Source organism: Kogia breviceps, chromosome X (genome assembly GCF_026419965.1).
Source record: "Kogia breviceps isolate mKogBre1 chromosome X, mKogBre1 haplotype 1, whole genome shotgun sequence".
Lineage (NCBI taxonomy): Eukaryota > Metazoa > Chordata > Mammalia > Artiodactyla > Physeteridae > Kogia > Kogia breviceps.
In genome coordinates, this window is record NC_081330.1 from 41,513,196 (window position 1) to 41,538,819 (window position 25,624).

Below are 25,624 nucleotides of genomic sequence, written 5' to 3' on the forward strand. Positions count from 1 at the left end.
CAGCCCTGGGAATTGGCTCCCCTAGGCTCTTATTATGCGAAGGAGGGTAATGAACACTATAAAAGCCTTTCTAACCTGTGAAAGTAAAAGCTTTGGGCATGGAGCCATTTTACTTCAAATTTATATCTATTCCTAGAAGGGTTTGCCAAACAGGGTACATTCCAGGATGACGTATTAAAAATGACAAAGTGCCTGGAGTTCTTATTAGTGTTGGAGTATCAAATCTGCCCAGGTCTGGTTGAGAGATGTTACTTCACCATAGAACCCATGTATTAACTCACTCCAAAACCACATGTAAGCACAGTCTTTTAAAGGTTTCTGTATTCTGGAGTTTGAAGTGGAGGCTGGGGGAAAAAAAAAACAGACCTAGAACTGTTTCTTTCTTCATCTTTCAATCCTGACCACCCTGTGCACCTCCAGAGGGGAAAGAGAAAAACAAAGAGAACCCAACAAAGCAAGAGGCTGTTTTGGAATGGTTTCAACAACTCAGAAATGGATTAAATTACTAAAGTGCTTGAATGTGCTCCAGAAAAACATCCAAAACACAACAACATCAGTAATCATAATGAGTTTACCTTACTCCACCACTCAAATAAAGCACAGCTGTTTTTGATACAGAGATTGCAGAGAAATGTCTCCACTGTAGCCTTCTGGATAAATATCGTATAATGAATGACACCCACAAAAACATGCCATAGAAAACATAGTCACTGTTGTAAAGGACTGCTTTTTAAAAATGCCGCTTAATATAGGTCACTGACATCACAAAGCAGAGCAATTCACTAAAAGTAATTCTGTGGGGGCTAATATGAAATGATTCAAGTATATTGTCACCTCTTGGTCTGGTTTAAATCACAAAGAGATTTTAGACTCTAGACTGAACCAGTTCTCAAAGTTTTGCTTGTCTGTCCACATGCAGGTGGGGTAGAAAATGGCAGCATTTATGCAAGGAGTCACCATATCCATCTGAAAACCAAGAATTGTCAGTAGAATAAATGAATGTCTTCATGCATGTGGACAGCAATAAAATAAAAGCTCATTTTAAAATGTTATTGAATGTTGATCGTTGTTGAAGTTGAGTAAAGGATACGTGGAGTCGATTGCAACATTGTCTACTTCCGTGTATATTTGAAATTTTCTATAAGAAAACATTTTAAGAGTGTTATTCAGTATGGAGTTTTCTTAAAAAACTAAAAATAGAGTTACCATATGATCCAGCAATCCCACTCCTGAGAATGTATCCAGAAAAGACGAAAAATCTAATTTGAAAAGATACATGAACCCCAATGTTCACAGAAGCACTATTTACAATAACCAAGATATGGAAACAACCTAAATGTCTATCAACAGATGAGTGGATAAAGAAGATGTGAGATACACACACACACACACACACACACACACACACACACACACACACACATATATATATATATAATGGAATATTGCTCAGCCATAAAAAAAATGAAACGATGCCATTTGCAGCAACATGGATGGACCTAGAGAGTATCATACTAAGTGAAGTCAGACCAAGAAAGACAAATATTATACACTATCACTTATATGTGGAGTTTTTAAAAATGATACAAGTGAATTTATTTACAAGACAGAAACAAACTCACAAATATAGAAACAAACTGATGCTTACCAAAGGGGAAAGGGGGGGAGGGAGGGATAAATTAGGAGTTTGGGATTAACAGGTACAGACCACTATATATAAAATAGATAAACAACAAGGACCTACTGTATAGCACAGGGAAATATATTCAATATCTTGTAATAACCTACAGTGGAAAAGAATCTGAAAAAGAATATATAGATATAGATATACATATGTATATACGGATATGTATAACTGAATCACTGCTGTACACCTGAAACTAACACAACATTGTAAATCAACTATACTTCAATTTTAAAAAGAAGAAAAAAAGGGAAACTCTTTACATTAAAAAAGAGTGTTATTAAATTAATAGTAAATTTTAAATGTTTTCTCAACCAATTGATGGTAAAAGTACAGCCACTATCATGGTGGAGGCCTGAGAAAAGGTTTTACTTTAGAAAGAGATTTCATACTCAAAATGGTTTGGAAAAACTGCTACAGAGTATGGTCTCTAATGTGGGATTTGTGTACTCTATGAGACTGCAACATGATCCATTAGAACTAGTGTTTATATTAATTTTTAATCTTAAAAGAAGAAAGAAACTGTTTCATTTATATCTAACATAAAGATTGCCTCTGATTTCATCACTCAGTCTATCTGTCAAGGAAAGATGGCTTTTTAACAATGGGTGAGAAAGGAAGTGTTTTTCAAAGGAATAGGTCATAGACAGAGCATTTTGATAACAGATATTTGAAGATGTTTTCATCATCTTGTAATTTTATTGCTGACAGCTAAGTGTGTCACTATTTGTACAGTTGTAAGAAAAACTGTAACGGGACATTATAAACTTGCCTAAAACAGTCTACTCCGATAGCTTGAACTGGTTTGTAAAAACATTTTAATGTGCAAGAGCCACTGATTGATGTCAGGGAGAGTGGAAATTTAATAGCCAAATTTTAATAAAAAACCTTTGCGTAAATGAAAAGTTAGTAATAGGATTTACTGAGCACAGCTAATGTCATACCACAGCCATTTAGATCTATGAATCTTTGTGAGGTATCGTTTCTAGCTATGACATTCATTGGAGCCAAGCCTTTGTTTAAACTGAATTCCATATTCCAAAATGTTAAACCATCACTTCAAAATTAAGGAGGCATATTCAATCACATTGTTCTCACTAAAATATTTATAATAATATGTTTCAAATAAGAGATAGATTTACATATATAATCATATAAATTTTATTTCAAAATATTATTTCATATTTACCTCATATTTTAAATGTTCTGTTTTTCATGCTTTATACTGTGTACAATATATTAGTAAGGCATTACACAAATATCACATTAATTTTTTAAAGATAAGTGTATTACATGTAATATCAATTCCACTATATTGATCTCAGCTGTGAGATCATTTGAGCCTCATTTCTTTTCAATAGTAGTTCTGTAATCACCATTTCTGTCTATTCTGTGATTGTTCCAGTTTTCTAACTCTTCTTGGGTCCATTTCAGAACCTTACATTTTAAGAGGAGACATTCTGTGTTCTCAAGATTTTATAATAAATTGCCAGATTGTTGTACATAATCATCTCTAATATTTTTAATCTCTTCCATGTTTGTATCTCCTTTCTTATTACTAACATGGCATAATGTTGCCTTCTTTCTTTTTATTTAATCAGAATCAGCAGGGAAATATCTATACTATTAGTCTTTTCAGATACCAACTTTTGGTTTCATTCATATTTTCAACTCTTTCTCTGTTTTCTAGTGAATCAACATAAGCTTTTATCTTAATACCTACCTCCTGCTTTCATTTGTTTTACTTTGTTTTTCTTTTTCTCATGTCTGAGGTTATATACTTTGTTCATTTGATTTGGGTCTTTTCTCAAAATTAAAGATAATACTGTGTACAGCTATACAATTTTCTAGAAACCTAAGTTTGAAAAAGAGTGTTATTCAGTATGGAGTTTCGGGAATGAAATCTTTTATTTGTTACTACATTTGAGAAAATTTGACTTTTTTTTTTTTAGTTATGATTTCTTATTTGGTTAAGGGATTACTTACAAGCATTCCTCAATTTATAAAAAAATCATTTTGGGTCCACTTTTCATTGTTTATTCTTAGTTTTATTGGATTATGATGAAAGAATGTGGTTTGTTAACTTTCTACTTTTGGTAAATTATTCAAGTTTCTTTGGGTCAAGTTAAAAAAAAAGATAAAAGAGGGCTTCCCTGGTGGCACAGTGATTGAGAGTCCGCCTGCCAATGCAGGGGACACGGGTTCATGCCCTGGTCCAGGAAGATCCCACATGCCACGGAGCAGCTGGGCCCATGAGCCATGGCCACTGAGCCTGCACGTCCAGAACCTGTGCTCCGCAACGGGAGAGGCTACAACAGTGAGAGGCCGGCGTACCACAAGGAAAAAAAAAAGATAAAAGATAAGTGTATTATATTGATACATTTTAATACCTTTTTATATGATTGCATTCAGAAAATCTTCTCAAATTTTAGTGTATACACACATCATTGTAAGATCTTGTTAAAATTTGGCATCTGATTCAGTAATTCTAGGGCAGGGCCTGAGAGTCCACATTTCTAACTAGCTCCTGGGTAATCCTGATATTGCTTGCTCTCAGATCACACTTGGAGAAGGTCATGGGGCAGGGGGAAGGTGGGTATGTTTTACAATAGGATTGCACAATCAAAAATAAGTGGAGATGACTAGAGGATGAATGGACTACACTCCCTGCAGGTTGTCCTTCATAACTACTATTTCTCTCAGTGGAGTTTCTGGTAGGGACTGAGCCGTAATGACTGTTGTTCCGCTCCCTGACAAGCACCTGGATGCAGCTCAGCTCTGCAGCTTTAGCAGTCAGCTGAACTCAGATAGACTGGCCATCCTCAAATTCAAAGTGATGTGACCAGTAGTGGTGCATTGCTCCAGTCTGGAGCTGATGGATAATAGCTGCTACTGCCTTATAGGACTGATGTGAGGATTAAATGATATAAGATGTCGAAAATACTTTGTAGAGGGCTTAGTAAAGTGTATCGGTTTTTTTTTTTTTTTTTTTTTTGGCGGTACACGGGCCTCTCACTGTTGTGGCCTCTCCCATTACGCAGGCTCAGCGGCCATGGCTCACGGGCCCAGCCGCTCTGCGGCATGTGGGATCTTCCCGGACCAGGGCACGAACCCGTGTCCCCTGCATCGGCAGGCGGACCCCCAACCACTGCCTCACCAGGGAAGCCCTGAAAGTTCTATTTTTAAACTAAATTTATCAGGGGAAAGCATGAACGCAGTCCCCCACTACCACAAATTATGCAGTCGAGTTTCCCACATTTGGAGAAATTGCAGGGGTCACCACATCCGGAGTGCAGTGGATAAGCCTCGCCCTGGGAAAACCACCTTCATGATCATGGTATCTTCCCTGCCAGGTAAGTATAAAGTGTATCTATTATTGTTGGAGGTGTGGCTGCCTGTGGACTGGGCCAAGATCCCTTTCAGATGGTTATTTTGGGTCTTCTTTAACACTGAGACAAACAGGCCATCAAAACCCCATGTCATAAAACGTGACATTTAAAAAATGTTTAACCCGGAAGTATTTGAAAGTGGCTATAACCACCTCAGCTACTAATATCCTCAAGTACTTGCTTTATGGAATTATTGACACTATTCACCAATGAGAAGTTGGGAGCATCTACTGAAAATGACAAATTTGTTTACTGATATGTAAACTTTCTTTCTGGAAATAATTAGCTGAGACATTTGTTTACTAAGATCACTCGTAGCTTGTGATAATAATATCATCTGCAAACAGAAGAATGTTTATGTTTATGTTCACATTTCTTGTTAATGTGGGCTGATTTCACATTTTAAATCAAATAAGATTTCCCCAGATTCATATCTAGTACATTTGCGGGCATGGAAGAGAGCTTTGATTGCAAGGGCCATAATTCCCTTCTTTTTTTTAAGCTATTCTACATGTGAGCTCAAGTCATCAAATAAAATTAGAGCTACCTAGTGAGGATGTGGGGAAAAGGGAACCCTCGTCCACTGTTGGTGGAATTGTAAATTGGTGTAGGCACTGTGGAAGACAGTATGGAGGTTTCTCAAAAACCTAAAAATAGAGCTACCATATGACCCAGCAATTCCACTCCTGGGTATATACCTGAAAAAAACAAAAACACTAACTTGAAAAAATACATGCACCCCTATGTTCATAACAGCATTATTTACAATTGTCAAGATATGGATGCAACCTAAGGGTCCATCAACAGATGAATGGATAAAGAAGATGTGGTATATATACGATGGAATACTACTCAGCCATAAAAAGAACAAAATTTTGCCATTTGCAGCAACATGGATGGACTTGGAGAACATTATGCTAAGTGAAATAAGTCAGACAGAGAACGACAAATACTGTATGATATCACTTATATGTGGGATCTAAAAAATACAACAAACTAGTAAATATAACAAAAAAGAAGCAGACTCACAGATATAGAGAACAAGCTAGTGGTTACCAGTGGTGGGTGGGGAGGGGCAATATAGGGATAGGGAATTAAGAGGTACAAACTATTCTGTATAAAATAAACTACAAGGATATATTGTACAACATGGGGAATTTAACCAATAGTTTATAATAATGATAAGTGGAGTATAACCTTTAAAAATTGTGAATCACTATTGTACACATGTAACTTATATAATATTACTGTATATCAACTATATTTCAAATAAAATATTTTTTTAAAAAGAACTTAATCAGAAAAAAATATATTTTAAAAACTAGAGCCACCTATAAATTTTCAAGTATTAGCTCACTTGTTTGGTCCTAATGTTGTAACCCTCAGAACCCAGCTTTGCGGTTTTTCCCTTTTCATGTTTGAAAGGTAGAGCTTCACATAATACATGGAGTATCAATTAATATAGTTCCTTCAGAGCCCAGAGCTGGCCTACTGTCCATGTTGGTGAACAAAACAGTAGAAGGCCTTTTAACATTTTTCAACCCTAAATACCATAGCATGCCAGGCCTCTCTCTAGACACAGAGTCACATGTCTCCATCTTATTTTACTTGACTCTATTTCTCATGGGACTGTACAAGTTTCTCCCTGATTCTGTTTTTTCCACCTTTTCTGCCATAGGATGTTAGTCTCATTCTTTACCACAATTCCAATCTCCCTCCCTAACCCTTTTTGTCTTTAGTTGAGTCCTTTGAGGGCAGAGATTGTCTCTGTTTTAAACACAGCTGTATTACCATCATCTAGCATAACACTCGGCACAGAGAATTTGTTAAATAAATATTTGTTGAAGGTTTGAATAATGTTAAGGTTGGGTTTCCTTTGATTATTTCATGATGTGGAAAACACTCATTACTTTATCTTACTTTTCTTTCCTTTGGAATAAATTTGATCAATTCAAGGAGTTCCAGAGCAGGAACACATAGACACCAAAGTTTCCAGGACAATAAAAATTGTGAAAAGCTTTTTGCTTGCTTCAATGTGGACATGGAAAATCTTTCCCAATTTATAGATGTTGACTTGAACTCCTTACCTGCTTATTGATGTAGGAAAAGGCCAAGTATGATTTTTTTAATGTAAGAATGAATATTTCTTACACAGTGGGATTTACTAAGCCAAAAGAGGAATGGCATTTTGTTACATGCTATAACATGGATGAACCTTGAAAACACTGTGTTTAGTGAAATAAGCCAGACGTAGACGGACAAATATTGTAGATTCCACTTATACGAGGTACCTAGAATAGGCAAATTCATAGAGACAGAAAATAGAATAGAGATTACTAAGGGCTGGTGGGAGGGAAAATGGGGTTGTTACTGTTTGATGGTTACAGTTTTTGCTGAGGATGATGAAAAAGTTTTGGCTATAGACAGTGGTGATGGTTACACACACTGTGACTGTATTTAATGCCACTGAACTGCATATTTATAAATGGTTAAAATAAATATTATTTATGTATATTTTACCACAATAAAAAAGAGGAATAAAAAAAGAATGAATATTTCTTCCCCCTGTTACTTAATATTCATCAAGCTAACCATGAATGTCAAAATAGGCACATTATCTGTGCTCACAGTATGAAAAATCAAAGAGAGAAGTACCTTGTGTCTTATATTATTACCCTCATGGCTTCTCAGATTTAGCCTGGATGGGAAAAAAAGGCAGACTGAATAGCCTGTGTTTATATAAATCCTGATCTGTGTGCCCTCTGACTCCCCAGATGACTGAGTGGGTGGAAGCACGCACATGCATTGTGACAGTGTGTACATAAATACTGTCACATGTAAGGCCAGGAGCAGGGTGACATAGAGAGCAAGTCACAAGTTGTCAGGACTCTAAATTGAAGTTTTGTTTTTATCAGGGCCCTAGAAAACCAGAGCCACGTGAAGTCATGGCCCTTAACCACGACCTCTCCCACATACTGAGGGGAGAATTCAGATGCCCACTGCAGTCAGCCGGTCAGACTGCTTCTTGCATGCTCCCTGCCTCCACTCTGCTCCACCCTGGAACTCTTCTCCGCTATGGCTGAGGCTGAGTGAGATCCTTGAGATCATATCTTTATCCCCTTTCTACCCACATCACCCCCAAACTTGAAACTCCCAGGGTTTAGCACAAAGCTTAGTAAGTGCCCAATAAATATTTGTAGACTGAATTAATGAATGAATGAATATTGCTCTGGCCAAAGCCACAGCTTCCACACCCTGCATAACTGCACTCAGTACTGACCCTGAAGATAGGAAAAGCAGTACAACTGATGCTGTAAGAAAATGTTTCTTGTTTATACTGCTGCATCTTGATCTTTGGCTGATCTAAGCACAATGTGAACTCTTTCAGTTCAGAGAAAAGAGGTTTATGGTGCGTGGCAGAGCTAAGAACAATGGGCTCAAATGACAGACTGGAGACACTCTCAGCTTCTGAGAGCCTGGAAACTCCATCTATAGATCCGTCCCAGAGGGCAGAGCCAAATAAGGGCAGATGGAGAACACAGCTTTCTTGGGAACTGGTTTTCCACTCCTCTAAGGTAAAAATACATCACTCTATAGCACCCTGAATCAATTCTCCAAAATATAGTACTGTGTCCTTGTTTGCCAGTGTTTAAAAATAAGTCCTTGTCATATTTTTATTCTCTTTGTCTTAAAGTCATCCAACCAGCCTTGCTTGCAGAATATTAATTGCAGTGAAGCAGAAACCAGGAGATTAAATTGAAGCTACTTTTGAACAGAGCTCCTTAACTGATGACTGACTTGCTGCCCCCAAGCTAAACTCTCCTTTCTCTTTGATCATATGCTCCTTGTCATCTGCAACTACGGGACAATGAATTGACAGCTAATTTTAAATCAGCTTTCTTTAGGCTGGTCATTAGAGTGCCTACTGTCCGACAGTGCCAAATTCTAGCCTAGGGTTGTGACAGGGATTTAATGCTGTGTCCCAAGTGGGCTACTGGGCTGGCCATTAGAGTAGCAGGTGTCACTAATTTATCTTAACACTGCCCTGCCGCAGACTGTTTAAATTCACATTGCCCTTACCATATCTGCTCTGCCCCTACATTAAACCTTTCAACCAGTATTTTCCAGATAAAACTAAGCATTATTCATGTATGAAGCACTAAGTGTTCATTTTTAGAGTATACAAACAATTCCAAGAAAAGTTAACAATAACTAAATCCTATACACACCAGGGCTGGGGCACCATTGTCATATTAAAGAAGAAACCATACTTGATTCTGAATTAGTACAACAACACTCTGAAACCCAACTTCTAAGAGAAAAGAAAGCTTAAAATGCAATGAGTTGGTAGCAAGACATGAGTTGAGTTCTAGTCCAAGCTCAGATACGTATTTATTGGATTATTGGATTTCTTTGGGTACTTTATTTGCCTCTATTTCTTAGTGTCTCCAGCTCTAAAAATAGAAGTGATTTTATCTACTCTTTATTTCAGAAAACTGTTGTGGGAATGACTTGTATGACCTGAAAAATAAATAAGCTCCTTAAACAAAGCCCAATAAAGGTACAATTATTGTGAATTGCTATTGTAAGGTTAAACAGAACAATTCAATCAAAAGACACAGTGTTTGAGAACATTCTTAATTTTATTTTCTTTAATTTTATAAAATACATTTTGTAAGATAAGTTTCTAAAAGTTTATCCTTTATGTGTGTTAAAAATGGAATTCTATATCAGAAATGAAGGAAACACTTTCAGTTGATTAACTCTCTTCATGTGTGTATATGTGTGTATGTATGCATGGGAGGTTTTCAGGGAAGGGTTGGTTATTTGTTATGTTATTAAATCAAAACAAAACACAAGGTATGGATTACTTCACTTTCCTTGATCTTGATTGGTTTCTTACAGAACCTTTTCCATCTGCTCCCTCTATGCAGCCTGGAAGCTTGTCTTGTATACTGTTCTGAAAGCAAATATCAAGTGTCTTTTTGTAAACCTTACATCTCCTTAAACGTTGTTGAAACCACTTTGCGGGAGAAAACAAAACGACTCTTTACAGCAACAGAGCCACCTACAGCCATACCCATAAAATCTTTCCCTTAATAAATACAAATCAACTTTTTATTTTTTAACCCAAAGTTAAAACCCAAACACAGAAAGGGAAGACTGAAACCTGGGAGCTATTCGAATTTCAAACTCTTTCCACTTTTCCTTTTCCCTGGAAGCTTACCAACTGAATAGCTGACGGCTGGTGCATTCAGTTATATGATCTGCACCAGGAGAGAATAACCTGTATGTTAAACCTAACTCTTTAACACACCAAGGTAACATTGCTAAATCAAATCATGTCCCGCCAGCTAGAAAGAACGATCAAATAGGTTATTCAAATTGAGGTTCAAATTCACCAAATCTGTTTCTGCAAAGGACGGAATAATTGGTCGAAAATCCCAAGAGATGCAAGAACTAGCCAATTTTACACATCATTTGTGTTGTTTAATGTCCAATTTTCATTGGTTAAAGAATCATAATCAAAGAATCATTCTCCAGACCTTTCTGGTCCAACCCCAAACAAGCGATAGACAAACTGAAAAATGTGAAATGTGCATCATTCTGAAACAAATCAAGATCTTCAAATCACCTGCTATGACTGAATGGATAATACCCCATGAAAAGAGCACCATTGTGAAGATATGACAGAGGCGGAAGTACACAACTAATTAACAGAAAGAAGACATGCTATCCAAAGAGTTAACTATCCTGTGTCTACCAGAGGGTTGGCTCAGTTTACACCGTTAGCCTCTAGCAACTGCTGCTCCTTAGGCGAGTCTTTTTTCATATGAGCTAGTTTCTCTCTATCCTCAGCTCCTTGGAAACCACAGGGTTGTCATGGTAGCTGTTATCAAGGAGAAGGGAGTGAGAAAATGCTGACAACACCTTGTTTCTCTTCTCTAACGAGGTATAAGGCCAGGTGCCCCCTTTTGTCTCCACAGACACTAAGGTCCCTTATGCTATAAGTAAGGTTGGCTGAGTTACGGCTTAAATAGTCCATTGCCATCAGGGTCAGTGCTCTCTTTCTATGGGCGAAAGATCCTTGCTTTGACCCCCTTCTCCCAGCTGCAATAGGTAGATTTGGGCAAATGCTCTTATTGTTTTGCTGGCATTCTTTTTTCTTCTATCTTCAATGGTAATAGGGAGACAGGACTGAGTTCTCGGTTTTGTACACCAACGAGAATATATTTGGCTCCCAAAATGGCAAGGGGGGCAGGTACATCCCTTTTCTCTACCTGAGCATCTTTCTTTCCACTTTGTTTCCATCAGTGGAAGTGCCCTTTGAGAAGAAAACACTTCCTGGTCCTCAGGAGATGCTTGAAAATTGAATTAGAGCCTCCATTTCTCTGTGACTTGCAGTTGGGGAGTCACCATCTTAAGCATTTCCCATTTCTAGCAGGAACCAGCTATGAAGCAGAATGACTAAAAGAGGTACGTAGGAGGGGAGAGTCCATGGAGAGACATTTATCACCACGAGACTCTCCTTTCTTGTTACACTCGTCAAGTAAGAAGAGGGCCAGTCAGTGGCAAAGGCAAAGAGTTAACATGGGAGACGCAGCATTGTAGGCTGTGTGGTTAGAGCCTCGCTATTAGAGAAAGGAAAATTTCTACAGGATATCAGAACTTGGTGCCTCGGCCCATGAGTTTCAGGACGGCAAAGTTGTAAGTGGCAGCAATCATGAAGGTGAGCTGTAGGTAAGAGAAGAGAGAATATGAGTGAGAGTAGAAAAGGCTCTCTCCTCCAGCCCTTTTGGGAATGAGGAAGGGTAGAAATAAAATCATAGTTAAATAAAGAAAAAAACTCCTGTTCTGCAAAAAGCAGCACATCCAGGCTTTCGCCCTGTATACGTGAGTAGAAGTCCTCTCTGAGACATTTCCTTCCAATGGCCCAGGCCCAGAAAATCAACTCGACAAGGAATTTTTCCACACCTCTGCTCAGCCCAGCACTGAGTTTTCCTCAGGAAAGTGAACACCACCTGGACTCTGCCATCATCATATCTTACATGTCTGAGCGACCTGGATTCATAGGGTGCTTGCTGTAGACGCATAGCCACACCGTGCAGCACAGCCTTCCCCTGCTTAATGCATCCATTTATTTCACAAGATGAGGAACAACTCGACTCCGTAGAAAAGCCTCAGCGGTGGGGGCCAGGAGTGCTCCAAGCTGATCCTTGGCTGATCACCACTTATTCAATGACTCGAGATAAATTGCTTCACCCTTCAGTACCCCGGGTTCTTAATCTGAACAATGAATGCACTACATTGACACTGCGCCGAAACACCATCCATAATAACAATTCTAATAATGTTAAGAGGTCCTTCCAGTATTTTCAGGAGAGTAACTAAATCCCTTGGAGAGCATCCAAGATGATTCCTATTTACAGTATATAGAATTCCAGGCTACCAAAAATCACGTTTAGTAAGGTTCCAGTGTTCTTGTCACTGATCTGATAGGAATGTGTTGAGCATCAACTATAATTTCTGACTGCAAAGCACCTGGCAATGTTACATGCTCTGTAAATGCTCTACCTTATTATTCTTGACCACGAATCTCTTTCCTCTTCCTCACACCACTTTGCTTGTTCTTATCTCATTTCTGAAAATTTTCTGCCTTGCCAACCCAAAGTAGAAGGCCACAGTCTCTACACTCTGCTGTCTCTGCCCAGCAGCTTTTCTCCAGCACTTCAAGGTTAGAAGGAATCTACCTCTTTTTACCTTTCAGCATAGCTGTACCCAAGCTATCCCAGGACCACTTATTTACCAAGATCATTAAAAGACAACTCACCAGGGAAACCAGTGTGGCTGCGGCCCCCACAAACGCAGCAATAAACAGGTGGAAGGTCATTTGGAACTGTAAGAAAATTGCAAAAGGGAGAACTGGGTCTTGCAACAGCTGAAATAGGCTCTGCTGCAGATCATGAGTGCAACTTTCTGAACGTGTTGATATCTTTCTGTGTGTTAATTTGGCATCTCTAAGTTGTCACATCCCTGAGTGTAGGCCTCCCATTCTTCAATGTACACCCTAGCACCTGACCCCAGAGCACCCAGAACACAGAATTCTCATAAAATAGTATAGTCTTCCCAAATAATCAGCTGGTTCCCCTCGGTTGTGCCCAGAACCCCAAAACATTTTGCTTTCAAAGAAATAGTTTACTGCCTTCTTCCTCAGGATTTACTTTTATTCCCCTGCCTCATCTGTGTATAATATCCATTCTCAATACAGTGTTTCCTTTTTCAAAGGTACTTTCTTTATACATGAGATTGAGAAGTTCCGAACTAAATGTGTTTTATAAAACCTGCGTATGTCTGGGCACAACCCATTTTCTTGATAAGGTTTTTAAGTAAAAGAATGAAAATTTTCACTTGGGGGATTTTGCCATTAAGCTCTATCTTTACCTAGAGCTACAAATTTCTCTTTGAAGGGAGGAGGTCTTAGAATGGAAGGCTTTCTCTGCAGCTTTAAGGAAAATAGATATTTTACCATGTATGCTCATTGGCTCAGGCAATATTTTATAGAAGGCAATTTGCTAACTCAAAATCCAGCAAAAAAGAAATTGTGGTCCTTAAAATCAAAGTTGGGTAGAAATTTTATGTTACTAGCCATTCCATTGTAAAATAACCCAGTGCCCCACTCACCTCAGCTGTTTTGCAGATGGACAGAAGGTTGGAGCCACACACCTTGCCAGGGAAAGCATTCCATGGGAGAACGCCTACGTAAGACACAAATATCAACCAAGGTGAGCTTCACAGAGTTATGGGGCTACATGAAGCACTTCTTCCATCTTTAATCATCCTGGCTGAAAAGTTGGGTCCTACTGACAATCAGGATCTTCTTTTCTAAAGATTTACCCAAAAAATAGAAGGTAGTGTTGAACAGTTGCAAATTTTTTTTGTTTGTTATTGAAATGTGCTGCTTCTGGGTTGGGGACAGCAGTCAACTGGGGTAGAGCAGTGCAAAGAGCCAAGAAAACTCCCACCACCTCCAAGAAGTTCCCTTCTCAGGGAAGAAACCTCTCCAGTTTCAATGAGAAGGATTAACAAACTAGATCCAAGCATCCATATTTTAATTTTTCCCCATAATTACTACCTTCCTTACCCTAAGAATCAAATACATAGTGCTTCTATAGGGGGTAGGGGAGCCAAGCCACCTTAACTCACCATACATTCTGGCATCAGCACAGAGACTGCCTATACTGGCAGAGGTCTTGCTGGGGGAGGCAATAGACTGGCAAGTGGTCCAAGTGTTGAAGTAAATGTACACAGGCACAGCAGAGCAGGCAAACACCAGGAGCCACACAATGGTCAGGGCATAGGTGATGCCCACAAACTAAAACAATTGACATGGGGTGGTTAGAAATCAACATCAGCCTGCAGACATTGAAATATAAACAAGGAGATCCTGGAATGGCATGTACCAGACATGAAACCAGGTTCCAGGGATTTCCACCAAATGAAATTAGTAAGCAGGGCACCTCTACCAAATGTCATTGGCAGTATCTACTAGAGAACTGGCCCCAAATATGACAGAGGGTGGGGGGAATGGGTGGGGGTTGGAGTGAGGAGGACCCCTGGGTTAGAGAGGCTTCAGGAGATTGTTTGGGCAGATAAGGTGTGAAGAAATCAAAAGAGATCTTGAAAGAAAGTCGTGCCATTTAAATACCTTAGGCTGAGCTTAGAAAATGTTGTTTGTCAAAGGACTTTGGATCCCTAGTTATTGAACAAAGCCAATAGGAGATTTAAATTTGCAATCCCCAAACCTTTCTAAGCCAACTGCTAGCCACAAAACACATCACCACAACCCACAGATGTTCAGCCCCCAAAGGATCTTTAACTCTAGAGGCTGGAAACCAATGTGTACCTCACTGGAAGCATGGATAGCCCTCTGACAAAGATAAAGCATTAAATATGCAGATCTACACTAGCTTCCTCTGGGGCCTCCAACAATGTAGGATCCCAGAATATTATGGATTCCATTTTGGAGTCAATTACTTAATTTCTATGATCCACCCTCCCTCTCAGATCAGGTACCTACCTACATCTCAATCCCACGAGTAGCATTTTAAATTCTTGGGCAGTCAGATCTACTCTTGTTGTGGTCCCAGCTAGGAGGGGAGTAAAGGGGTACCAACAGATGGCTTAGAAATGGTCTGATTGAACAAAGCATCCCACAAAACTCATGCTTTTCCTTCTGAGATGAAATTTTCTAGGGAACTTTTAAAAAGTGAGGCTAAGCCAGCTGGGCACCACGTTCTTCCTGACCTTCTCGTTTGGCTGCAGCCATCACGTCCTCACTCAAAAGCCAGGCCCCTAAAGAGGACCCAACCTTGGGTGGGGGTGAGGCCACAGACTCACGCCCAGTTGTCCCCCACCCCTTGTTATTGCCACAAAATCCTGAGGATGATCACCTTGTCGGGATGTCCTAGCCATTTTCCCAAACAATGACACACCCGCTCCAAAGAATGAGCTTGATGTTGGCCTCTGGAACCCCTCCCCTTCTGGCCCCCTGTTACCGTTGCACTCAGGCCCTTGCCGCAGATGGTGGTCTTGTAGTCGCCAAAGATCTGCCTGACTGCGCCGGTGGTGTAGAAGCCCTCAGCCAGCAGGAGGGCCCCATAAAGGAAGAAGAAAGAGGCAGTTCCATAGATGACATACTGGAAAGCATGGATCCTACATTAACAGACAGATGAAAAGCCAGAAAATCTAATGAATTGGGGACCCAGTTCCCTTGCTGCATAAGTTAGTTGGACCCTTGAGTGGGTACCTAAACAAGGCTAGGGATTCTTTTTTTTTTTTTTTTTTTTTTTTTTGCAGTATGCGGGCCTCTCACTGTTGTGGCCTCTCCCGTTGCGGAGCACAGGCTCCGGACGTGCAGGCTCAGCGGCCATGGCTCACAGGCCCAGCCGCTCCATGGCATGTGAGACCTTCCCAGACCGGGGCACGAACCCGTGTCCCCTGCATCAGCAGAATGACTCTCAACCACTGCGCCACCAGGGAAGCCCAAGGCTAGGGATTCTTTAGAGGAATCACTAGGTTCTTCTGTGCTTCTACCTTATCTTTATTGAAGTAAAAGAAGATGCTCCTCCCCAGCACCTGGTTTACCCTGTAACCTGAAGAACCAGGGCACTACTCTCCTTGACCTAACCCCTCAGAGATGCTCCCTCAGAGGAGAGAGTAGAGAGGAGCTAGGCAAGAAGAAAAAGGGATGAAAGAAGAGGAGTCTAACTTGCCCTAGGAACAGGAGAGGCTTAGTACTGTGCCTGAGCGGACTCAAGCGGTTTGGTAAACCAAGAGAAGCAGCCCCACTCTGTCTAGTCATTGTACCTCCCCAAGTTCTTTATATGGACCACGTCAGAGGCTCCAACTCTGTCCATGTTAACCCTACCTAGCAGAAATTAAAACATGTGGGACAAAGCAAGGGTGGGGTGGGTGTGCTTAGGAGTGGGCTGGCAGGCAGGCAGACCTCCCCCTCTGAATGTGGCACTTTCCCTTCATTTAGGGTTCAGATGTGGCACAGGTAGAACCTGCACACAGAAGGAAGATCCAGGAATCCTGTCTGGCCCCACACCAATCCCCTAGTAGTCACTAAGGGACTGATGAGTTCTGTATCTCCAGGATAGACAGGGTTTGTGTGGGACAGGAGATACTTACACATTGATGAGATACTCATAATCCTGGTAGTTTTTGGAGAAATAGGTCTCAATTAGCTTTTCTGTGCCAGTGAGCGCTTCATGTCCACAGCCACAGAACAGTGCTACCCCAAAGAAACACAATCCAGTGGCCACGAGGGAAGCAAAGGGGGCCCCTACGAGACATCTCGCACAGCACTCTAACAAGCCTAAGGACAAAAGAGGGTAAACAGTCAGGGATGGGAAATACATAGTTCATCACTCATCACTCTCCACCAGCCCAGCCAGACCCTGTGCTCACATGCACGGATGGTAGGGGGTGGGGGGTGTCACCCCAGAGGCCCAAAGCAGGAGAGTCTAGAAGCTTAGACTTTTAGAATGTGAGATTGACCCCCAAAACTATACTTTGTTCCATTCTTGAAGATAAATCCTTACCTTTAATTCCCAGAATGTACATGGGTTTTTGAACAATCGGTATTCAGGTAGCCAGCTAGAGAGATGATGCAATCATTCCCTCCTTTCTTCTCACTCTGATTTGTTTTCATCATTTATCAACTCTTATGGAGTACTTACTATGTGCCCAGCATTGTGCTAGGTATTATGTGGAGTGTGAAGGTATAAAGACATAGACTCTGCCACAGGGGACTTGTTTGTCTACTGAGGAGAATGAGCTAGGTAGACCTAATATTTTCAACTAACAGTTCCAGGCAGCCAAGTAAATGGTTATCAAGGGTAAATGCCCTTAGAATTCCCGGAAGGGATGAGTGAAGGCCAGAGATATTGATATTGTCAGACAACATTTGAGCCTTAAACAGCATTCCAGGTGGAGAAACTTTGGAAATGGCATGTTCCTGGGTATTCCTGAACGTTGTGTGTATTTGCTGCACGGAATGCTTGATTCTTCTTAGTCTGGATGTGTAGAGAGCAGTCCAAAGGAAAGGAGGGAACTGGCAGAGGATGGGAAATGGTAATGGGAGGATTACTATTATTCTCAGTAATAAACAATGCAGGCTGAATGATTTTTGGACACTTTGCATAGCTGATTTGTCCCCCAATACTACAGTTTGGCCAATGTCCCCACCCTCAGTCCTACCCTGGAGTTCTGTCAAAACAGCTACAAAGAGACTTTATACAAAGTCAACAAAGCATGAAACGTCTTTCTGGAATGGCAAAACACACCAGGGCCTGGGAACACAGGTGTCTTAAAGTGCTAAGAGTCCCTGAGATTCCCCAGACCTAGTACCTCAGGCCCCAAGCCAGTGTTGCTGAGAAGCAGGAAAGGCACGCAAGTCACAGGCTCTGAGAGCAGCTGTGCCCCCAAGTACTAGACCTGAGCTCTAAGATGTCACATGGAGTGAAACTTAAAAAATATCCAGTAGATGACTGACTAGATGGGAAAAGGATGGCTCCCTCTGGCCTCTCGGCCAGATCCCCAAAAGGTGGAAGAAATGAAAGTGTTAAACTCTTCAGAAAAAAAGTAATATATACACTGATTTTATCTATCCACATATCATATAGATATGGCATATGAATTATTTTTGTATGTTTGTGTATATATGTAGTATACACATACATAAAATATTTGTGTATACACACACACACAAATAATCAGCAAATGTGCTGAGAAGCTGCTATTTTGGAAAAGCATGTTGGAACTCCTTACACAAATAAAATAAATTGTATTAATTTTTAGGTTTGGATTTTATCCAAAGCTTGCTTGTCTATTCCAGGGTACCAGGGACTGGGGGAGTCCTTTGCCTGAACCTCTTAATAATAGTACAGTTTCTTTTTAGACCTGAGAGTGCTTGACCATCTGGTGATTTGCCTGGCTGAACTGCATCCATGTGAACAGATTTTGAAGGACCAAATTATCTCTATCATGAGAAAGGTGAGGCAGAGACATTTATTTATCTCTGTTCTCAGAGCCACAGAATGAGTGAGTCCTCTTACCCACTGTCCCCTAAAATGACAGCCCTTCCTTGGTGCTCAAAGAGCCACTTCCTCAAAGATTCTTGTATGTCACACCAGAGACAAGACTCAGAAGCCCCAGCCAAGCAAAATAAGTAGCTAACATTTGCAGCAGAACTGAATTTCCTCCCTTTTCTAAGAACTGAAGCACTGCTGTCAGAAAACTTGGCCTCTGTGGGAAGCAGTGCTTCATTAGAGCTGGCCCGCGGGGGGTGGGTGGGTGGTGCGCATGCGTGCACACGTGCCAGGGCGGGGGCACATGCATGAATGCAAATGTTCACATAAACACATGTATATGCCAGAGAGAAAACCATAGCAGTTGAAATTGCTCATTATCCTCAGGAAACATTCAGAAACTGATCTTCCTCTTTCTCAACAGGTTAAGATACTAGATGCATCCTGTAAGTCAAGAAAAGGAGCCTGGAAATAAACAGTGCTGCCATTTTCCTTCTCGGCCTATCCAACTCTTCCCCACCCCCAAACTCTTAGAATCTTCTAGTAAAGAAGGTCTCTGAAGCCTGGGGGTGGGGGAAGGGAAGGTCAGTGACCCCACTGTTCCCTTTCTCCCCAGCACAGGGTCAAGGCTTGGACAGAGCCCTCCATAGCTCCCCTGGACAAAGAAGCCTTGTTTTTCCCTGAGATCTCAGGAGCCTCATTGGTATTCTGCAGGGGCCTGCAGCCCTCGGGGTGGGGAGGGGATCAGACCCAGGGAACAATGGAAGAACTGTTTGTTTAGCCCAGAGTAAGGAGAGTCATCATCCCTAGCAAGTGACCGTCCTGTGCCCACTCACTCACCCCGGCTTTCTCACCCTGGAAAGGGCTAAAATGGTGGCGCAGGTGTGAGCAGGGATGGAGAAACTTGAACTCTTGCTAACCAAACAGAGAATTCCACTCTAAGTTTTAGCTGATGCCCCCTCCAGGGTTGTAAAGATGAGGAAAAAAGCCGATTTAATCTATCTGATCCCTCAAGCATCATCCAGATAACCAGAGAGTATCACGTATAGTGTTCTTACTGGGTGATAAAGGGCTAAGCCACGGGAGCAACTCTGAATCATCAACTGATATTCTTTCTTCTTACATCCATTTTTCCTCCATTTTCTTAGAGCTCAAATAACTTAGCAGCCCCTTTTCTGCTCCACTGCCACTAGAAGCAAGGTACAAAAGGACATAGGCTTTAATGAGTCTCTAACATGGAGTTGGAAATAAATGGCCCTGGATAAATCTATCACTCCTCAGCTATACACAGTTCGACAATATCAGCATAAGTATCAGCTGTCCACCTCTTCACATTGAAATGAAATGTTTGTTCTGGGGGCATTTAAGTTCAGCAGAAGTGAGGGATCTCAGTCAGTCAGTTCAAGCAAAAAATCAAATTTTGGATTCCAACTGGGAAAAACTCAGAACATGCAAGAAATTGTGTCATCAAAGTAGTTGACAATCAGAACATTCTGAGAAAGGTCCATTGGGTTCCCTTTGATTTGGGAATGTGTGAACCTAAAGCCAGAGAGTCTCCATTTCAGAAGACTTCACGGTTGAAAAGATATCAGTTTGATTCAGGAAGGCTGTGAGGGATTTTGAAGAAGTTCCTTGGCTCTTGCAAGGACATTCTCACATTTCCAGGCTAAGTATAGACTGCAACATGGTGGAGGTGGCATAAAAGAGCTATATAGCAATAATATTACCCAATGCAACAGAATTGGATTAAACCACCTGACTTTGTTGAGAGGTGATAAAGAAAAATAATAACCTTCCCCAGTGTTTTCCTTTCATTTCTGTTCATTGGATTCAGTACAATTATTAAGCATATTAGCAGTAACCTAGACACAATGGGAAACAAAAGGGAATTATAAGGCCCAGTCCCTTTCTTCAAAGACCTTTCAGTCTTGTTGGGGAAAACAAACATGTCTGTGAATCAAAAACCAAAGCTGCCTATAATCCAGTGTTAAAATGTGTATAACCAAGTCCTGTGGGTAAAATGTAAGCAAAGGGGAGATATTCAATGTTGGCTAGATATATCTGCGAACTCCCCAAACTAGTCTAATCAATCTGTGATAGAACTTCAAGCCCTTCTCATTAATGCTCTTCACAGGAGTCTGACAAGGATCAACGGGACTGCTGTGACTCATCCAGATTCGTCTATCCAAGGAACTGGATTGATCCTGATGCTGTCTCTTTAAGCAGGAGCCAAAAGCTCCCAAGCCCTCCCTCCTTTCCCATGCCCTGGGCATGCCTCAAGGACTAGCTCCATGATGGAAATTTAGTGTGACTCTGGGAATCCATCAAAGGGAGGAAAGGAAGGGCTTTCATGGAAAGGGATGGTAGAAAGAGACCAATTGTGCCTTGCACAATTCCCAGCCTGTCCCTTGAATCCAGCTGACAAAGGGAGAGATAGAAGAACCCTATACAATAGAGCTAAACAACAGGCAGGCTCATTGAGTGAAAAACTGGCCCCATCTCCCTAAGTCTCTAATCTGAGCTAAAGTCTTACCCTCCTCCCAGAACCCACCCCTTAACCTCACCCCATGAACAGAGGCTCCCTTGATCAGGACCTATCACAGTTGACAGGACCAAGATGCTAGAGCAGCCGTGACTGGTACTGGGGATGGATGGGGATGAGTGGATGGGTTCTAGGAGTAAAACAACAATCAACAGGAGGTGCCAGAGACAAAGACTTTTGCTTCTGGTCTTATCCTAACCAGACAAAGCACTGCCTATAATCTTGTCTTTCCTACATGAAATCAGCACTTATACCACATTCAAGCACTGGAAAGGGGCCTGTAGCCCCTGAGGCATGGGAATCCAAGCTTGCTAGATAGTCAAGTCATGCAGAGTTAAATATAAAAGGAATCTCAGGCTCCTCTTTGAACAGGTATTATTATTGCCATGGCAACAGCATCTGGACCACCTTGTTTCCTATATTCCCTACTCCTCCCCAAACACACACACACACACAGGCACGCATGCATGGATACACATGTGCACACATGTATGCCAATTTATACCCAAACATCGGGAGACTAGGGTAGAGGCTGGATTGTTAAACTCTATCTCTGACACATTGTCTTCGCCTTGCCCACTTCTGGAAAGGTTAAAGAGAAGCACCTGGCACTAAGCTGAGAGACAACAGTTTCCATAGCTTATTCCTTAGGTTAATCTCCCACCATTTCCTCCTCTCCCCTTGGTTGCAGTGTGAAGCTGATCTAGGGAAACTTGTCCTCTTCCTCGGGATGTCACTGACTCCTTTCCAGAGCCCTGTCTGGCAGAAAGCTCAGAGGCCAGTGCAGAACTGAACGATTACCTTTAGGACCATTTAAAAATAACCAAGGAGGAATTAATTAATCAATCAGTACTTGCTGAGCTTTTGCTGTGAGTTTGACACTGGGCAGGCCTTGACAGTGGGAAAGGAAGGGAAAGCTACTCTGTTCACCTCCCATGGCTGCTGTGACCCTTCCTGATCAGGTCACTGCCCTGACTTGATGTTCTCTGGACCTGAAGTTCTGTGGGCAAGGAGGGCATTTCTACTGTTGCTTTCTTTCAGCACCAGGAATCCTGGGGATGGTTTTCAAGGATTTAAGTTAATACGCAAAAAGGTAACAAGGGAAAAAGATGCCACTGACTGGGGTTCTGCCTTCATAGGTTTGGAGACTTTATTTCCCTTCCCACCCATTTCCCAGGGGTTTCTTGGGCCTTGTTACTACTCAGAGAGATTTGAGAGCATAGTTCTAGTTGTCAGGCTATTGAGTAAATTGCTGGCTTTCCTAGCACAGAGCCAGAGCAAAAGGTCCTCGAAGCAGAACAGACCTTTCAATCTGCCTGGCTCTCCAAGAGCACCTGTGGCTCTGCATGGCCAAGGTGAGGAGTTGGGTGGAAAGGCTGCCTATGATCATTTTGGTCAGTGTCTCTAGGAAAAGTAAGTGAATGTGCTGGTTTAAACCTGCTTTCTTTTTAGCTCCTGGCATTCTTGCAGCATTCTTGCCATCATGATGGGATTCAAATAGTCTGCAGGCATTTTGTAAAAAACTGGACCCCTGCTCTGCCTCCACACTTTTTGCCTGGGCTACACTCACTTACTCTGAGCCAGCCAAAACTACGCTGCTCGGCAAACAGCCACCTTTGGAGGGAAGCATCATAGTCTGGTTGCCGGGGTAACAGCCACTGTTCTCAGACATCAGGCTTTGCAGGAGCCAATGTTTTGCTGTTCAGTAATGGCATTGTGTTACTAAGCGGAGAATAATCAGCTACTGCTCTTTGGCTCTTTTCCGGTTCCATTGTTATCCCAAAGACTCATTTGGAACATCCCTCTCCCAAGTCAGGACAACTATCATTTCCCCCATAAACCTTTGTGTGGACACTACTGAATTCCCTGTTCCTCTTCACTTCCAATCCTACTGGATTCTATATGGTTGAGGTAGTGAGCTCCGTGTTCCTGGGGGTGATTAAAAAGAAGCTGTAGGAATGTTTAATTGGCTGTTGTAGGAGGGAATCCTGCATTGAGAATTAGCTCAGACAGCTTCTTAAATTCCTTCCAATCCCAGCTTCCACGATATAATTTGTCTACTACAATAGTTAAACAGCAACACACTCCATGTCAGAAGTAATAGAAGTTCAGTACCTTGCTGGAGATGGTCTATTATTTACAAAGTATTTGAGATACTTTGTCATTGAATAACTGAGAACTCAATGGCTACTCCATCATGTGCACCTGGCCCAAGTATGGCCCACCCCCAGGATCTGGGATCCAATACACAACCTCTACTGTGCCCTCACTATGGTAATCTCCCCTGAAGGAAATCATCCAGCCTCCATAACAGGAAACTATCCCTATGATCACCTTATTTGTTCCTGCCTTTTCCTCAGGGCTTTCATCCCCTAAGGAAGTAATATTCAGCATCCTTCTTTACTCCCTCTCCTTTTTTAAATTCACAAGCTACCCAATCAGCTGCCTTGACATTAGGTAGGGTTCTTGATGTTACCTAGGGCAGGAATTGAGTTCCTCCAACATTCACTTCTCACCTGGCCACACTCAATTGGACAAATGATTCTTACCCAAGTGCACAGAGTACATACAAAGAAAGCCCAAACACTTTGGGAAGAAGGGTCAGCCTGTACATGCATTATTGTATAATGATTGGTATTATTATTATTTACAATTGTTGTAGAGCTTGCCCATTTTCAAAGGACTCCCACATCATTATTATTTGATTTTTATAACCCTGAAAGTAGACAAAGCAGTTATTATTATCCCCATTTTCCAGATGATGAAGTGATAATTCACAGCAACCTACCCAACATCACGAAGTTCATAAGTGGCAGATCTGGGATTCAAACCTGGTTGTGTTAACTTCTAGTCCAGTTCTCTGCCCTCTTAATTATCCTGCCTGAATACACCTTCAAAAAGCTCTCTCAGTGTTTCAGGATGAAACAACCTAAAGTCTGACACCAGCTTATTATAATTGAAAACCTGTCTCCGTGGATGTTGTTGGAGCCTTCTGAGTATTACATTTGATGGTGAATACTCAGGACAATTGATTCTCATTTCATCTAGGACGTATTCAAGCTGCTGCTCTTGTTTTGCCAAATGTGAGCAATGTCTACATGTTTCTGTGGCAACCTGTGTAGACAAAGACCCTTGTGCTCTGCACACCTTGCTCTGAGTAGATACCACCAGAGACCAGACCTCATAGCTTCTCTACAGAGAAGCCCTCAGTACTCAGCCAAGTCCGCAAGAGCCCTAAGGTCCCAGCAACCACCTTGTCATAGCAAGGATTTAGAGTCTGAGCCATGGACTCAGGAAGGCTAAGTCTTTAATATTTGCTACATATGGTCACCCATACATGTGCGTGCATGCACGCGCGCGCACACACACACACACACACACACACACACACACACACACACTTACCCATATCCGTTCCCTATGGCAAAGCCATTGAGGACTTTATTTTCATTTCCTGAACCTGAGATTGGCCTCCTCAGCCATGGCCAAGCCTGAGCCCATCTCTCCCTGTTTCCTTCTGATGCCCAGCAGGGTCCAAATTTTGTATCAGGCAAGCAGTTATTTTGAATAGCTGAGGGCCAGCCAACATTAGCTGCCTCCAGCAAAACCAGGGATGTCAGCTGAGTGAGCCATTACCAGGGCCTGGGAACCAGGGGAAAAGAGAAGGTAGAGGGAAGTGAAGGGGTAGGAGGACACATGACCACATCCAGCCTGCCAGGCACTCTCTCCAAGGACCTGTGGTACTCTCCACGTGCTGCTGGACTTCTTTGACAATAAAGCATCATTCTCAGTACAGCAAAGGAGTTAATTTAATTGCATGCTAAGGAATTAAAAAGAAAACAGGTGCCAAAACACAACTCATTTCAACCATTAGAAACCCCGAACCGCAAAGTTCTTGCAAATTCCTGTGCTTTGGCTTGAATCTTCCATGCTAAAGTTTTTGAAACTCACCCATGTCTTTGGGACTCTGATTCCAATTGTAGCCGGCTGGCTAGTCTGCTTTGCGGCTGACTTTGTTCAGCTGGAAGGATCTTGGTGTCTCCAGTCTCCTTCTTCGGTCCTTTACTTTTTCTCTCTGAGTATCTTTGTCCTCTTCTCCTGCAATGAAAAGGGCTTTCTGATTGACAGCCAACCCCCTTAAAGGGACAGGCCCGCTTTCCTCCTCCTCTCCTCCTCCCCTTCTCCTCCCCTTGTCCCCACCTCCTCAGGGATACTCCCTTCTCTAAGGCCTCCATCTTCTGTCTGCTTTTCATTGCCAATTGTCTCATTTTTTCTCCCCCCCCAACAAGGATTGCCTGTGTGGAATTTCACTTTGCTGCAGAGACATCTGGAAATGTGGTTTGGGGGTGGAAATAAAAAGAGCTCCTGCAGGCCGCCAAATTATCCTTGGATCTATTTGGTGTGGGATGTGGCA

At 41.7% G+C, this 25,624-nt stretch overlaps 1 protein-coding gene and 1 non-coding gene across 3 annotated transcripts; both read right to left on the minus strand.

Annotated features, from left to right (window-relative positions):
- Nucleotides 1-4,881: 4,881 nt before the first annotated feature.
- On the minus strand, nucleotides 4,882-5,045 carry LOC131749097 (U1 spliceosomal RNA). Its single transcript, XR_009333206.1, has one exon. It is a non-coding gene; the product is annotated as a U1 spliceosomal RNA (small nuclear RNA).
- Nucleotides 5,046-9,697: 4,652 nt separating this feature from the next.
- PLP1 (proteolipid protein 1) lies at nucleotides 9,698-25,399 on the minus strand. 2 transcript variants are annotated; one of them, XM_067023386.1, is made up of 7 exons: nucleotides 25,162-25,399; nucleotides 16,768-16,954; nucleotides 15,630-15,786; nucleotides 14,278-14,446; nucleotides 13,756-13,829; nucleotides 12,905-12,970; nucleotides 9,698-11,808 (listed from the first exon to the last, which is right to left on the minus strand). In XM_067023386.1, exons 1-7 carry the CDS (start codon nucleotides 25,163-25,165, stop codon nucleotides 11,737-11,739), a joined length of 729 nt encoding a protein of 242 aa, XP_066879487.1. In that variant the 5' UTR covers nucleotides 25,166-25,399; the 3' UTR covers nucleotides 9,698-11,736. The 2 variants fall into 2 exon arrangements, with proteins under 2 accessions (XP_066879487.1, XP_066879486.1); XM_067023385.1 differs by having other exon boundaries at nucleotides 15,525-15,786; nucleotides 25,162-25,375.
- Between the last annotated feature and the right edge of the window lie 225 nt (nucleotides 25,400-25,624).